The sequence below is a fragment of the Hyla sarda genome, chromosome 5, assembly GCF_029499605.1.
Source record: "Hyla sarda isolate aHylSar1 chromosome 5, aHylSar1.hap1, whole genome shotgun sequence".
NCBI classification, from domain to species: Eukaryota; Metazoa; Chordata; class Amphibia; order Anura; family Hylidae; genus Hyla; species Hyla sarda.
The window spans coordinates 322,414,655-322,429,964 of NC_079193.1; the positions used below are offsets into that span (position 1 = coordinate 322,414,655).

Genomic DNA, 15,310 nt, shown 5'->3' on the forward strand with positions numbered 1-15,310 from the left:
CTCCTGTTACCACTTGTGAAAATGAAAAATTTGGGGTAACCCCAGCATTCTAGTGTAAAAAATCAAATTTTTCCTTTTCACATCCCACTTTAATGAACATTTATCAAACATCTGTGGGGTGTTATGGCTCACTATACCCCTTGTTACATTCCTTGAGGGGTGTAGTTTCCAAAATTGTATGACATGTGTTTCTTTTTTTCCGCTGTTCCGGCACCATAGGGGCTTCCTAAGTGCGACACGCATTTTCTCCTATTACCTCTTGTAAAAATGGTAAATTTGAAGGAAAAAAAAAAAAACAGCATTTAAGTGAAAAAAAAAAATTTGTTTACACATACGTCTTTACCGAAAAGTCATCAAACACCTGTGGGGTGTTAAAGGGGTACTCCGGTGAAAAACATTTTTTTTAGGTCTTTAAAAGTCAACTGGTGCCAGAAAGTTGAACAGATTTGTAAATTACTTCTATTAAAAAATCTTTACCCTTCCAGTACTTTTTAGCAGCTGTGTGCTACAGAGAAAATTCTGTTCTTTTTTAATTTCTTTTTTGTCTTGTCCACAGTGCTCTCTGCTGACACCTCTGTTCATGTCAGGAACTGTCCAGAGCAGCATAGGTTTGCAATGGGGATTTTCTCCTGCTCTGGACAGTTCCTGATACGGACATCAGGTGTCAGCAGAGAGCAGCATGGACAAGACAAAAAATAAATAAAAAAAGAACATCATTTCCTGTCTGTTTAACTTTCTGGCACAAGTTCATTAAATAAAATTTTTCCACTGGAGTACCCCTTTAAGGCTCACTGGAAACCTTGTTACGTGCCTTGAGGGTGTAGTTTCCAAAATAGTGTGCCATGTTTTTTTTTTTTTTTTTTTTGCTGTTATAGCACCATAGGGGCTTCCTAAATGTGACATGACCCCCAAAAACCATTTCAGCAAAATTCACTCTCCAAAATCCGATTGTCGCTCCTTCCCTTCTGAGCCCTCTAGTGCACTCACAGAGCACTTACCATACACATATGAGGTATTTCCTTTCTTGAGAGTAATTGGGTTACAGATTTTGAGGGGCTTTTTCTCCTTTTACCCCTTGTAAAAATTCAAAAACTGGGTCTTTAAGAACATGTGAGTGTAAAAAATTAAGATTTTGAATTTTCTACTTCACTTTGCTGCTATTCCTGTGAAACACCTAAAGGGTTAACAAACTTTCTGAATGTCATTTTGAATACTTTGAGAGGTGCAGTTTTTATAATGGGGTAATTTGTGGGGTATTTCTAATATGAAGGCCCCTCAAAAAAACTGAACTGGTCCCTGAAAAATTAAGATTTAGAAAATTTTGTGAAAAATTAGAAAATTGCTGCTGAACTTTGAAGCCCTCTGGTATCTTCCAAAAGTAAAAACATGTCAACTTTATGATGCCAACATAAAATAGACATATTGTATATGTGAATTAATATAGAATTTATTTGGAATGTCCATTTTCCTTACAAGCAGAGAACTTCAACTTTAGAAAAATTCAAAATGTTAAAATTTTTCATGACATTTTGGAACTTTTCACCAAGAAATTATAACGAGTATTGATGAAAGTGTACCACTATGTTAGAGTAGAGTATGTCATGAAACAACCCTGAAGTTCAATACACATTACCCTTACCTTAAAGACAAACATTTCCCGGCGTAATATAGCCAGGGTGTTAAAATTGCCATCGCAGATGTTAGGCTTAACTCCTGGATAAGAAGGCCTGTCTCCTCCATTCGGAGGCCTAGGAGGTCGAGGTTGTCTGTCATTCTTACGAGGATCTGCTGGTGGGTTAGGCCGATGTGGTGGCACTGTAGGAAGAGGTTTTGTTGGTGTAGGGATCTTTTCAGGAGGACCTAGAAAGGAAAAATAACACATAAATGCAGTACAGTAGCATACATAGTCAGGCAGCAAAAGAAGTGGGATTCATGAAAACACCACCCAAAAGAAGGAGTTTATTATGCAGCTACGTTAGGGCAGTTCTCAGATGTTTTCAGGGGCGGAGTTAAAATGTCAACATTTTTGGCAATTTCAATATGGAGAAGTATGCAATGTCATGCTATAGAGAGAACTCTGTTACTGAACAACTAAGGGAGTCAAAAAGAATAAGTAAGCGGAATGTTTACATTAATGTTTACATTAATGTTTACAGAATAGCTTCATAAAACATGAAACATGCAAAAATTTTCATAAAGGAAATCATTATTAAAGCTTGAAAAATTCCAATAATAAAAGCATTTAAAAAGCATGGCTAATGCATAGTTGTATTGAGATAATAAATTGAGACCATCCATTTCCCTTTTACTTTTCTTTTTAAATTTTTTTATGTTGTTGTAACTAAAAAAAAAAAAAACTTTCTTTATAAAATGTTTCACGCTTCTTGTCGTGTGGACCACAATATGTAGGAATGTGTTCGTCACAATAAGTGATCCCATTGCTATTATGCTTAGAAGACCGTCCACAACCTGTCCTCTTCATATATCTTTGACGTAATCCCCCGATACCGCCCCTAAGACTCCCTCCCGTGCTCTCCCTTCATTTGTACCTCACATCCCATCTCCAAAATTTTCCACCATCAAGACCTTGAAATGTAACATGAAAACCCATCTCTTCAGAACAGCCTACCATAACCCTGATGACATTGGACTGCCTGATGAATGGCTGCTTCCTTACCTGCTCACAGATGACCAGATGCTTCCCTCACCTACTGTGAGACCCCCACCAATTGTTAGATACATCCAAGTGAAGAACATGGTAGAATGCTTCACTCTCCATCTTAGCTTAGTGCAGGAGGCAAACTATATTATACTCTTTGGAGCCTGTCACTTGCAAAATGGTGGACTGAATGTTGGGTGGGGGGGGGGTGCAAAGTTTCTAAAATGACAGTAACGCTTTAAGTCCTAAACAAGAAAATATGTTTACCTGAGGAGCAGAAGTTAAAAGGGTACTCCACTACCCCAGCGTTCGGAACATTTTGTTCTGAACACTGGGTGCGGGCTGCAGGGGTCATGACTTCACAACCACGCCTCCTCATGACGTCACATTACGTCCCCTCAATGCAAGTCTATTGGAGGGGGCGTGGCAGATGCCACGCCCCCTCCCATAGACTTGCATTGAGGGGGCATGACGTGATGTCACAAGGGGCATGGCCGTGACATCACGACCCCCGCAGCCCGCACCCAGTGTTCAGAAAAAAAGGTTCCGAACGGCGGGGCAGTGGAGTACCCCTTTAAGAGGGCATAAATGTTAATAAAAATAAATGTTACCAGAGAGAACAGGGAACAGGTCTTCTTGTAGCAATCTGTTCGGGGTACTAGTGTTTCACCCCCATCGATTTAATAATGTATTTTTTACATATCTAGTGAATAGGTGATACTAACCTTGTGCTGGAAAACCCCTTTAAGTTTTGAAAACAGGTAATTTAGTCCCAACAATAAGGTCTTTCTCCAGAATACAAATAACTGGTAGCTATGATATAGTAAAAAATGTGTCCCTGTTGCCTCTATCTGAAGAAGAGCACATATATTTATCTGGAATAGTAGAGCACTATATTTATTGTGTCTTAACCCCTTAAGCACCACGGGTTTTTCCGTTCTTGCCCTTTCGTTTTTTCCTCCTCATCTTTTAAAAATCATAACCCTTTCAACTTGGCACCTAAAAATTCATATGATGGCTTATTTTTTCCACCACCAATTCTACTTTGTAATGACGTCAGTCATTTTACCCAAAAATCTACTGCAAAATGGAAAAAAAAATCATTGTGCGATGTAATTGAAAAAAAAAAAAAAACGCCATTTTGTAACTTATTGGGGCTTCCGTTTCTATGCAGTACATTTTTCAGTAAAAATTACCTCTTATCTTTATTCTGTATGTCCATACAGTTAAAATTAAAAGTTACAATGATACCCTACTTATATAGGTTTGATTTTGTCGGACTTCTGGAAAATATCATAACTACATGCAGGAAAATTAATATGTTTAAAATTGTCATCTTCCGACCCCTTTACCTTTTTTATTTTACCATGTATAGGGCGGTATGAGAGCTCATTTTTTGAACCACGATCTGAAGTTTTTAGCTGTACCATTTTTGTATTGATCGGACTTTTTGATCGCTTTTTATTCATTTTTTCATGATATAAAAAGTGACCAAAAACACGCTATTTTGGAATTTTTTTGCGTGTGCAACTTTGAACACCACGTCTAAAAGGCGATCATTACCGTGCGCTATTATCCCTGGGTCCCGGCATGAGTTACATGCCAGGACCAACCCGATATGACACGTGGTCACCGTGTGACCCGGCGTTATATCGCGGGAGTCGGCCAAGGACGTAAATATACATCATTGGTCTTTAAGGGGTTAAAAGATTCTGCTTATGGACCCCAGGGCTAATATTTTATTTGGTTCCCCATCTATGTTGTTATATGAAACTGTATAAAATGGAAAGAATAAAAATCTGAAAAATAATGATAATAATAATAATAAAAATAAGAATATCAATCATAATAATAATGATAAAAATATGTGGAAACAAAAGTATGGCAGTTATACCCCAACTGGCAGAAGATCCTTTAAAGAGGCACTGTCATTGTTAAAAACTTTTCATATTTTGTAGGACTCATTATAATATGACATTTCACAATATACATTTCACATTGTTAAAAAAATTTCAATTTTCACCTGAAATTCAAGCTCAAAATAGCCGCCACTAGGGGTCACCTGTCTTTTAGCCAGACAGACTAGTCTAGATTTTACTGCATACTGGATACCGGCCGTAAAGCATACCGGTATCTAGTATTGGAGATTTCTATTGAGTGTATGCAAAACTACAGATAAAGGATGTGTGGACATGCTGGGAGCTGTAGTTTTACAATAGCTGGAGGCAACACTGCTCTAACACAGTTATTTACAAACATTGCAGCTTTGGTTGTTACTAAACTACAACTCCCAGCATGCTGAAATAGTCAAAGCTTTCTCGGACTCCTGAATGACAAAGCAGTTGATCAGACATTCAGGAGTCTGTGAAAGATGAATGACACACACAGTGACAGTTATGCTGATTAACATCCAGCTTTAATAGGAGAAGATAAAACAGATAGAACATGTATTCATAGAAATGCTGTACTTTTATCTAAAAAATCCTTGCACTAATTTTATAAAGATCTATTCTTATATTTATACATTTTATTCTGTTATGAATTCACCATAATGTCTTCTGATTACTGCAGGCAAGCTCCAAGCATCTTCCTCTGTGTAACATGACACAGCATAAAACCAGAGAGGAAAGGTTTGCAGAGTAGAGAGTACTGATTGGCTGACTTCACAGGCTTGCTCCTGTGAGGGAGACAGACTGACACACCCCCTCCAGCCTGCACAATGAAAAAGTAACTCACCAGCAGATAAATGCTTATATCTCTGGGTATATATGTCCGAGACACATAAACATTATATGTACATGATCAGGATTAGGTACTGAGTAACATATAACTTTTTTCTTTTTTTTTGCACTATGACAGGTACGCTTTAAGTACCCCTTAATATGGGTCTGGTGAAGGTGTATGCTCTACAGTAGTGGTCTCCAAATTTTTGCCCTCCAGACATTGTAGAACTACAACTTCAAACATGCCAGGACAGCCAACAGACAGTCCAGGGCATGCTGAGAGTAGTTTTGCAACATCTGGTGGGCCACAGTTTGGAGACCACTGATCTACAGGTAAGTCAAGTGAAGATTTACTCCGACACACAGCTGCCGGCTTAGAGATAATTCCAACAAATTCTGTCATACTTCAGGGGAGATTTATTAAAACAAGTGCAAAGGAAAATTGGGGTTGTCTGCTATAGACACCAATAATATTACAAATTTATACTACTAATTTGCCTTTTTAGCCTTTTGACTGTAACCATACCCGGGACTGTGTGTATGGTATGTGATGCCCTGCGCATTGAATACATCCAATTTGGGCAAGTTCACATGGCAGAATTGATTTAAATGGGATTCGGCAGTGCCATTCAGACAGCACAATTTCCGCAGGGGGGGGGGGGGGGGGGGGGCATTTCGTCGCAGAAATTCAGCTTTTTGCATTCTGCCAAAATATAAAACGGAGGCTTTGCTAAATGGAATCTCAGCAGAATTACGGAAATCCCGCCATGTGAACATACCCTTTGAATGGTTCCACAAATAGATTTACGTTTAGATTTACGGGTAAAATTTGACCTGTTCTGACCCATGTGGATTCTCCCAAAGCAGTAAAAAGTATTTTCTTATTCCTGGGCACAGCATGGCAGAAACTACTTGAAGTGCTGCCCTCAGGTGCCTAATGCAAAATACAGCCCTGGCCACGCCATGCCATGCTGACAGATCCACTTCAACATAAAGATTAAATTAAAGGGGTACTTCGGTGCTTAGACATCTTATCCCCTATCCAAAGGATAGGGGATAAGATGCCTAATTGCGGGAGTTCTGCCGCTGGGGACCTCCGGGATCATGTACGCGGCACCCTGTTTGTAATCAGTCCCCGAAGCGTGTTCGCTCCGGGACTGATTACCGGCAACTACCTGGCGGCGTGTGACGTCACACCCCCGCCCCCGTGTGATATCACGCTCCGCCCCTCAATGAAAGCCTACGGGAGGGGGCGTGATAGCTGTCACACCCCCTTTGGATAGGGGATAAGATGTCTAAGCACCGGAGTACCCCTTTAATGCAATAAGAGGAATTCTGCCAATGTTTTACAGCAGGATAGCAAATTCAATTAGGTGCTGTAGTCTATAGTGCACTCTATGGGGGTATTTATCAAAGGATTTATGTGTTTTTTTTCACGTAACTTTGGCGCAATACTTTGGCGTAGTGTCTTTTTTTGCCAAAGTTTGGCGCATCTTCTCCACTGTCATTTTTACAACTTTCTCAAAATCACACGTTCCTGTGTGTGATTTTAACTTTAGTCAGTAATTCACCATTTGCGCCATTCGATCTTTGGCGCAATTTTGCGCCTTTAGGTTTTTTTTGGCGCAATTCACCGCCAAGAAATTTTGCACATGGAAAACACACTTAGCAATGTCAGAAAATGTAAAGGCGTCAAAATACATTAAAACATTTTTGTTTGTGAAAGCAGCGACGCCTCCAGGGCTGCTCAAAACTATCCTGCGACATAGTTGTCTCTGAGGAACCTTCACCCTCCGTTGAGCCAGCATTGGACATGGCCACACAGGTTCAGGAAAGGTAAGCACTAAAGCAGTGGTCTCCAACCTGCGGACCTCCAGATGTTGCAAAACTACAACTCCCAGCATGCCCGGACAGCCAACGGCTGTCCGGGCATGCTGGGAATTGTAGTTTTGCAACATCTGGAGGTCCGCAGGTTGAAGACCACTGCACTAAAGTAACAAAAAAAAACTACCCAAGTTGAAAATAAAATCCATTTCACATGGTGGCTATAAACCCCACAAAAGAAAATAACTCACGTCGCTTGCTGATATAACTGCAGGAGGGACTCCGAAATGGCTGCTCTACAGGGTAAAATACGCGTCCTCTGTGGTGGTAAGTTCTGTGTAAAAGGCGCTGTGAACAGCTGATTTCAACATTTGAGCCAAAATTACTAACAACTTGCACCAAATGATAAATTTGCTTCATGTCCACGAAAACCAAAGTGAAAAAAAAAAAAAAAAGGGTAAAAAGAAACTGTCAACAGGCAAAATGTATAAATACCCCCCCCCAGTGTCATCTGAATTCTACTTCTATTCTACCCCAGTCCCCTCGGTAAAAAGGAGACATTAAAGCTGTAAATAACTTTACAGATTCCCATTATGGAAACCATCTTTGTTTATTTCTCTCCAATGGATGGAATTACATTTGTAATAATTCATCCCCATTACAAATATCAGGATCAGCTCTATTCCTGCCAATGATCCAATCACTGATAGTAATATCAATGCACCATCTCCCGGTCCTGGAAACAGTAGTATATTCTCCGTCATAAGTGACCTGTCAGCAGAAAGCGATGACAGCAGCCATTTTTTCTCCGAGTGTACAGGTGCCAACCTTTTAAAAAAATGATTCTCGTGAATGCAAATCTGAAGAAATCGACTTACTCATCAGAAAGTGAACGTGGAAATAAAAAGGTTTTATACGAAAAGCGAGGTAAGTTATCATAATGGAGCGTATTAATAGGAGCCAAAGTGTTGTCAGCAAATCTTTATCATACGTTTCCTAAGCAAAGGATTTCATCAACCCCCCCTCCCCCCCACACGCCCAAGGCCAGGGCCAATCTAAATGCTCATCCAGCTGTGTCTCTAGGGATGGGATTTCGGCTCTGTAGCTGGGATAGTGTTTCACCAAGAAAACGGTCAACAAACAGCGTATCAATGCCCCTCAGTGGTCCAGTTCTAGGAAGTGCCCCATTAGAATGTAGTGCAGGGGCGACACGTCCCAGATAACACAGTGTATTACTATTCTGTAACAGACCGCGATTCATTAACGCTTGAGAAATCCATTTTGGGTTCAGACTCCAATTGGCTTTTATTTACATGTGAGGTACGCAGTCTGCTGGAAATGTGAAATGTTTTACTAAGAAATAAAGGGAGAGCAAAATCACGAAGAACCTAGAACTGTTTGTACAAAATGATATCAACAGACATGACTCCCACTAGAAATGACTCCCGCCACCTCAGACACCTACACGCAGGACAAATAAACCAGTCTGTTCCTTCAACGTCTGGAGGAAGAACAGAAAACATAGTGAGGATGTAGCAGAATCGAATTTGTCATCCAGTTCTTTCGAGCTGAAGTCATATCTTTACCAGCAGTGCTACGGCTATGGCTGAACCGAGGAACAGCCACATATATATATATATATATATATATATATATATATATACGTATGTATATTAGTCAATTCTTATCAATCTGTTATTATATTTCTTTTTACATACAGAGATATTAGCATTTTTCTTTTTTCGCATTGTGGTGGCAAAAGTGCCAATAAAAAAGCAGCAGTTTAACTACCACAAGAGAAGACAATGCAAAAGTGAAAGACAATATGGCTGCAAATGGGTTTACTTTTGCAAAAGATTAAGGGTCCATTCACAAAATGTTTTAGCGTTAGGTCAGAGGTACCGGTATATGTCAGAATTGTGACATTCAGTTTATTTTGCGAGCATATACTTTTTTTTTTTTTACAGGATTTAAAAGCATTATGGCAAATAGGCCAAACATAGAGACCTGAAGATTATGTTTAGTCTATTAAAGGGGTACTCTGCCCTTAGACATCTTATCCCCTATCCAAAGGATAGGGGATAAGATGTCTGATTGCCGGGGTCCTGCCGCTGGGGACCCCCGCTATCTAGGCTGCAGCATCCCGCTGTCATCACTGCACAGAGCAAACTCGCTCTGTGCGTAATGACGGGGCTGGAGAATTGTGACATCACAGCTCCGCCCCCTTGTGACATCACGTTCTGCCCCCTCAATACAAGTCTATGGGAGGGGGCGTGGTGGCCGTCATGCCCCCTCCCATAGACTTGCATTAAGGGGGCGGGCTGTGATATCACAAGGTGCGGAGCCATGACGTCACAATGCTCTGGCCCCTGTATCGCCCGTCATTACGCACAGAGAGAGTTTGCTATGTGCAGTGATGACAGCAAGGTGCAGCAGCCTAGATCGTGGGGGTCCCCAGTGGTGGGACCCCCACGATCAGACATCCTATCCCCTATCCTTTGGACAGGGGATAATATGTCAAGGGGTGGAGTACCCCTTTAAGTATATAAGTTTTATACTCTTGAAAAGTGGACCACGGTTTTAGGTCCGGTGGAAAATCGCATACGGGGCAAAAATGAGCCGACGAGTCAGCGTTTCACTCAGGTCGGCTCATTGAAATGAATTACATACGGGCGGCATGCGGTCCCGGATGGCTGAAAACGTGATGTGAACTCAGCCTTAGAGAGATGATCAAGAACCCAATGGTCACTCTGGCCAAAGATCCTGTAAGCAGATGGGAGAAACCTCCATATGGGAGTGGCTGGAAAGTAGACTCACCTCAGTAGGAGACACATGAAAGCCGCCTGGAATTTGCAAAAAAAACCTAATGGACCCTTAGACTCTCATGAGAAAGAAGATTCTCTGGTCTGATGAAGCCAAGAACTTTTTGGTCACAATTCTAAGTGTCAAGTCTGAAGGAAACCAGTTGCTCCTCACCTCACAAATACCAGGCCTACAGTGAAGCATGGTGGCAGCATCAGCTGAGACAGGGAGACTAGTGAGGGTTAAGGAAAAATGGAGCAAAGTACAAATATGTTTTTAATAAAAACCTGATCCAGAGTGCTCTGGACCTGAGACTGACTAGAAGGTCCCCCTTCCATGACAATGACCCTAAACACACAGCCAAGACAACACAGAAGTACGGCAGCTTAGGTACAACTGTGTGAATGTTCTTGTGTGGCCCAAGCAAAGCCCTAACTTGAACCTAATAGAACATCTCTGGAGAGACTTGAAAATGACTGATGGTTCCGATCCAACCTGACAGAGCCTGAGAGGATCTGCAGAGAATAATGGCAGAAAATCTCCAAATCCAGAAGTGTAAACCTTGTGGCCTCATCCCCAAGTAGACTGGAGGCTGGAATCACTGCCAAAGGGGCTTTAAATAATTACTGAGTAAGGGGTCTGAATACTTATGTTGATGCAATACTTTTTGTTGTCCTTTTTGATAAATTAGCAAAGATTTCTAACATCTGTTAACTTTGTCATTATGGAGTAATAAGTGCAGTACAACGGGGGGAAATGTGATATATATATATATATATATATATATATATATATATATATATATACAGTATTTTTATTTCTTCATTAATTTTTTAAGCACAAGGTGTATTATTACAAAATGTCAAAAAAGTTAAAGGTTCTGAGGACTTTATGAATGAAATATATGGGAAAATATCAGCAAAAATACAAGTTTGTAAATAAAAAGTTATATGTGCTTATCCCTTGACTAGGCTCTGGCTGAATGTGATGTACAGTTATGTAATGGAGCCATTGGCTGCATCACTGGTCAATACAAAATCATTGGATTTATATAGAAAATAATAAACTAATGCAAAAAAGTAAAGAAATCTGTAATAATTTCAGACATAACAATTCCGCCACATGGGGGTTGACTTTTTGTATGTCAATCCCAAATATCTAGGGTGTTTTAGTTTGTATGGACAATGTAGAATATGTAGAGAATCAAGTCTTACCATATATCTTCTGGATTCCCTGTAAATCATCAGTAGGTAGCTTGAAGTTGTCGGTTTCCATGTACTGGTAAAAAGGGGCCATTATAGCAGTGGGGTCATTGGAGTGTTCCAATCCTAAAGCGTGACCCAATTCATGTACTGCCACCAGAAATAGGTCATTTCCTGCGGAACAAAACAAATGAGAACATTTTTGTCGAAGATTGTGATCAATAATGTAATTAACCTCTCATAAACAATGCAGATAATACTTCACCGGCTACAAAACAGGGGGAAGGAAGAATTCCTGCAGTAATTGTATAACACATGAACAGGCACCAACAATCCCATAGTCCAGGTTGTCATTAATGGTTTATAAGAACAGGGATCAGACCAATAAACAAGCACAATCAGATCTGCCCAGCAACATGTATGGCGGAAACATGACACAATGCAATTGACTGCCTGACAGAAATTACATATTGACCATGTAAATTATTATAGGGTTGAGATGGATGCGTTAGATATCTGACTGTTTAGTAGAGTAGAACAAGCCATTTATTATAGAGACAAGTCATATAGCAAGAAAACTATTGAGCGTCCTTCACATTTGCTGACTGAACTCGCTTCTATTTAAGGACGGTCATAAAATGATACCATTGATATGAAATGTCTTTTTAGTTATGGTTAAAGATGATAAATTCTATCTATCTAGAACAAAAGACGACCAGAGCACTCACAAATGAGGTGAGGAGTAGCTTTATTCCATCACCACACGGCTGGCGACGTTTCGGTCACGCAATTGCAGCCATTATCATCGCTTGATAATTGCTGCAATTGTGTAGCCAAAACGTCGCCAGCCATGTGGTGATGGCAGTGGCGTACCAAGGGGGGGGGGGCGGCCCACCCCGGGTGCCACTCTCAAGGGGGGTGCCAGGGGCGGATTGACCCGCCGCCGCCGCAGCTGCTGAGGTCCGGGACGCTCGTCCCAGATCCCCAGCAGACAGTGCTACATTCTCCTGTAAGCGCGATACACGCACATACAGGAGAAGGCGTCCCCTCTGTGTGAGCCGCATCTGCAGCTACACAGAGGAGACGTAGCACGCAGTACAGGCGCCGATGACGTCACTCATCGGCGCCTGTACTGTGGAGGGGAGAAGACGCGACCCCTACTGCTGAGATCGCTGCGTAGGATATCAGGTGAGCATCCTTTTCTTTTTTTTTTTAACCCTGCCTATACCTATAGGGGGGGGTGCTCTGCATATACTTATAGGGAAGGGGGGGGGGGAGAGGGGGGGCTCTGCATATACTGTACCTATAGGGAAGGGGGGGGGAGGGGGGGACTCTGCATATACTGTACCTATAGGGAAGGGGGGAGAGGGGGGTGCTCTGCATATACCTATAGGGAAGGGAGGGAGAGGGGAGGTGCTCTGCATATACCTATGGGAAAGGGAGGGAGAGGGGGGTGTAGTTCTGCATTTACCTATGGGGAAGGGGGGGTGTAGCTCTGCATATACCTATGGGGAAGAGGGGGGGGTGTAGCTCTGCATATACCTATGGGGAAGGGGGGGTGCAGCTCTGCATATACCTATGGGGAAGAGGGGGGTGTAGCTCTGTACATACCTATGGGAAAGAGGGGGGTGTAACTCTGCATATAACTATGGGAAAGAGGGGGGTGTAACTCTGCATATACCTATGGGAAAGAGGGGGGGGGTGTAGCTCTGCATATACCTATGGGAAAGAGGGGGTGTAACTCTGCATATACCTATGGGAAAAAGGGGGGTAGCTCTGCATATACCTATAGCAAAGGGGGGGGGTGTAACTCTGCATATACCTATGGGAAAGAGGGGGTTACCTGGCTACCTACCTTTAACTGTGCAGGACACCAAGGAGGGTATTATTACAGTTTGTGGGCCTATAGATGGAAAGATTGTGTAGAGGAGGGCACTGAATATATGCAGTGTGTGACATGTTTTTCCTGCAGATGTTAAGAGATCCACATGTCGGTCTTATCCGGACGGAGAAGAAAAGGAAAGAGGGCGCCGCTGATCAGAAAATACGTAATTGTGAGTCCCAAAATGTAACTGTAATCACTTATATGGTATACACATCCTGTGTACAGCTGATATCTACTGCCATATGGTCCTGTATATAATCACAATCATTTTATACAGATCCTTTATAGTATACTGGTGCCAAATGCTCTAGGTACGCCCCTGGGTGATGGAATAAAGCTACTCCTCACCTCATCTGAGTGCTCTGGTCGTCTTTTGTTCTACACTTCGTTTGGCCCTCAAACCGGGACCGTGTACCTACAGCACCCGAATGCCGTTTACACTACCCAGAGTGTTGCTGCTTCTCATTTTTCAGTTTATCTATCTATCTATATATTGTAGCTAGCAACAGCACTCTCTAAAAGGTGGAGTTCTTCAGGAGACACTAGCACATGGGCAAAAGCAAAGAGATATGGACAAGGTCCACTAAATCCTGGTTGGATACAAAAAACAAAAGGTACAATGCAGCACTCCAAAAAGGTGACATTTTTTTCCCCCTTAAATTTCATCATAATGTGAATAGCGTGCTTTATTATGATCACATAAATATCTATAGGGAGACAAACAATTCATCTTTATCCTATCATCATTTAGGGGTGCAGTAGAAGTAATACTTAAGAAAAAAAACAACAACAGATCTACTGGATGGTATCAAGACAATATCCATCCTGCAAGAACAAGATTAAGGCTCCTTTCACACTATGAGCATTCATCCGTTATTAAATGTAAATTTTCAGTGTAAAAACGGATGTATAATAACGGATTAAATAACGGGTGCTAATATATCCATATGTCTGTCCCCCAACAGTGCTTCTAAAATCAAATGCCTTGGCAGCGCTATGAATGAAAAGTATTCTACAGCAGCGCATCTGGCCGATGTGCTGTTGTAGAACACTTTTCATTCATAGCGCTGCCAAAGCATTTGATAATAGAAGTGCTGTGGGGCCAGACATATGGATATATGAATATGATAGATGAATTGATGATAGATGAATTGATGAATTTTATCTCCTTCAGGATGAAGGGCGTACTTGTCTGTCCCTCGCCCGGTCCCGGTGTTTAAAACGGGGTCACACCGGGTCGGACGGCTGCTAACGATAGCTGGGACCCTGAGCTAATAGCTTACAGCACCGATCGTTGTGCTGTGCACTATTAACCCTTTAGACGCGGCGATCGCGTTGATCGCTGCGTCTAAAAATGAAGGTAAACGCTTCCCAGCAGCTCAGTTGGGCTGATCGGGACTATCGCGATAAAATCACATTGTCCCGATCAGCTAGAACGCGAGTGGAGAACCCTTACCTTGCTCTGTCGCATCCGAACGGCGTTTGATTTCTTCAAGCCTGAGCTACAGGCTTGAGCAATCGAGCCCCTATCTCGTTGATCCTTGCAAAGCTATGGCTTTGCAGGGATCAGGGTAAGAGATCAGTGTGTGCAGTGTTATAGGTCCCTATGGAAGCTATAACACTGCATAAAAAAAGTGAAAAAAAAAGTTAACAAAAGTCATTTAACCCCTTCCCTAATCAAAGTTTGAATGACCCCCCTTTTCCCATAAAAAAAAGTGTAAATAAAAATAAACATATGTGGTATCGTCGCGTGTGGAAATGTGCGAACTATGAAAATATATTGTTAATTAAACCGCGCGGTCAATGGCGTACGCGCAAAAAAATTCCAAAGTCCAAAATAGTGTATTTTTGGTGACTTTTTCTATCATTAAAAAATGAATAAAAAGCGATCAAAAAGTCTGATCAATACAAAAATGGTACCGCTAAAAACTTCAGAACACAGGGAAAAAAATGAGTCCTCATACCAGCCCGTACGCTGAAAAATAAAAAAAAGTTATTAGAATTTCTAACGTATACATTTTCCTGCATGTACTTATGATTTTTTTTCCGAAGTACGACAATATCCAACCTATATAAGTAGGGTATCATTTTAACTGTATGGACCTACAAAATAAAGATAAGGTGTTATTTTAACCGAAAAATGCACTGCGTAGAAACGGAAGCCCCCAAAAGTTACAAAATGAAATTTTTTCTTCAATTTTGTCGCACAATGATT

The 15,310-nt window shown here is 41.4% G+C and overlaps 1 protein-coding gene across 2 annotated transcripts in view; it reads right to left on the minus strand.

Annotated features, from left to right (window-relative positions):
* The window catches only part of MMP16 (matrix metallopeptidase 16), a 259,480-nt gene that overhangs the window by 45,696 nt on the left and 198,474 nt on the right, over positions 1 to 15,310 (minus strand). For both annotated transcript variants that reach the window (XM_056522300.1, XM_056522301.1), the window contains 2 exons: positions 11,223 to 11,384; positions 1,640 to 1,860 (listed from right to left, as the gene is read on the minus strand). In XM_056522300.1, coding sequence (XP_056378275.1) covers positions 1,640 to 1,860; positions 11,223 to 11,384 — 383 coding nt within the window. The remainder of the gene's footprint in view (positions 1 to 1,639; positions 1,861 to 11,222; positions 11,385 to 15,310) is intronic.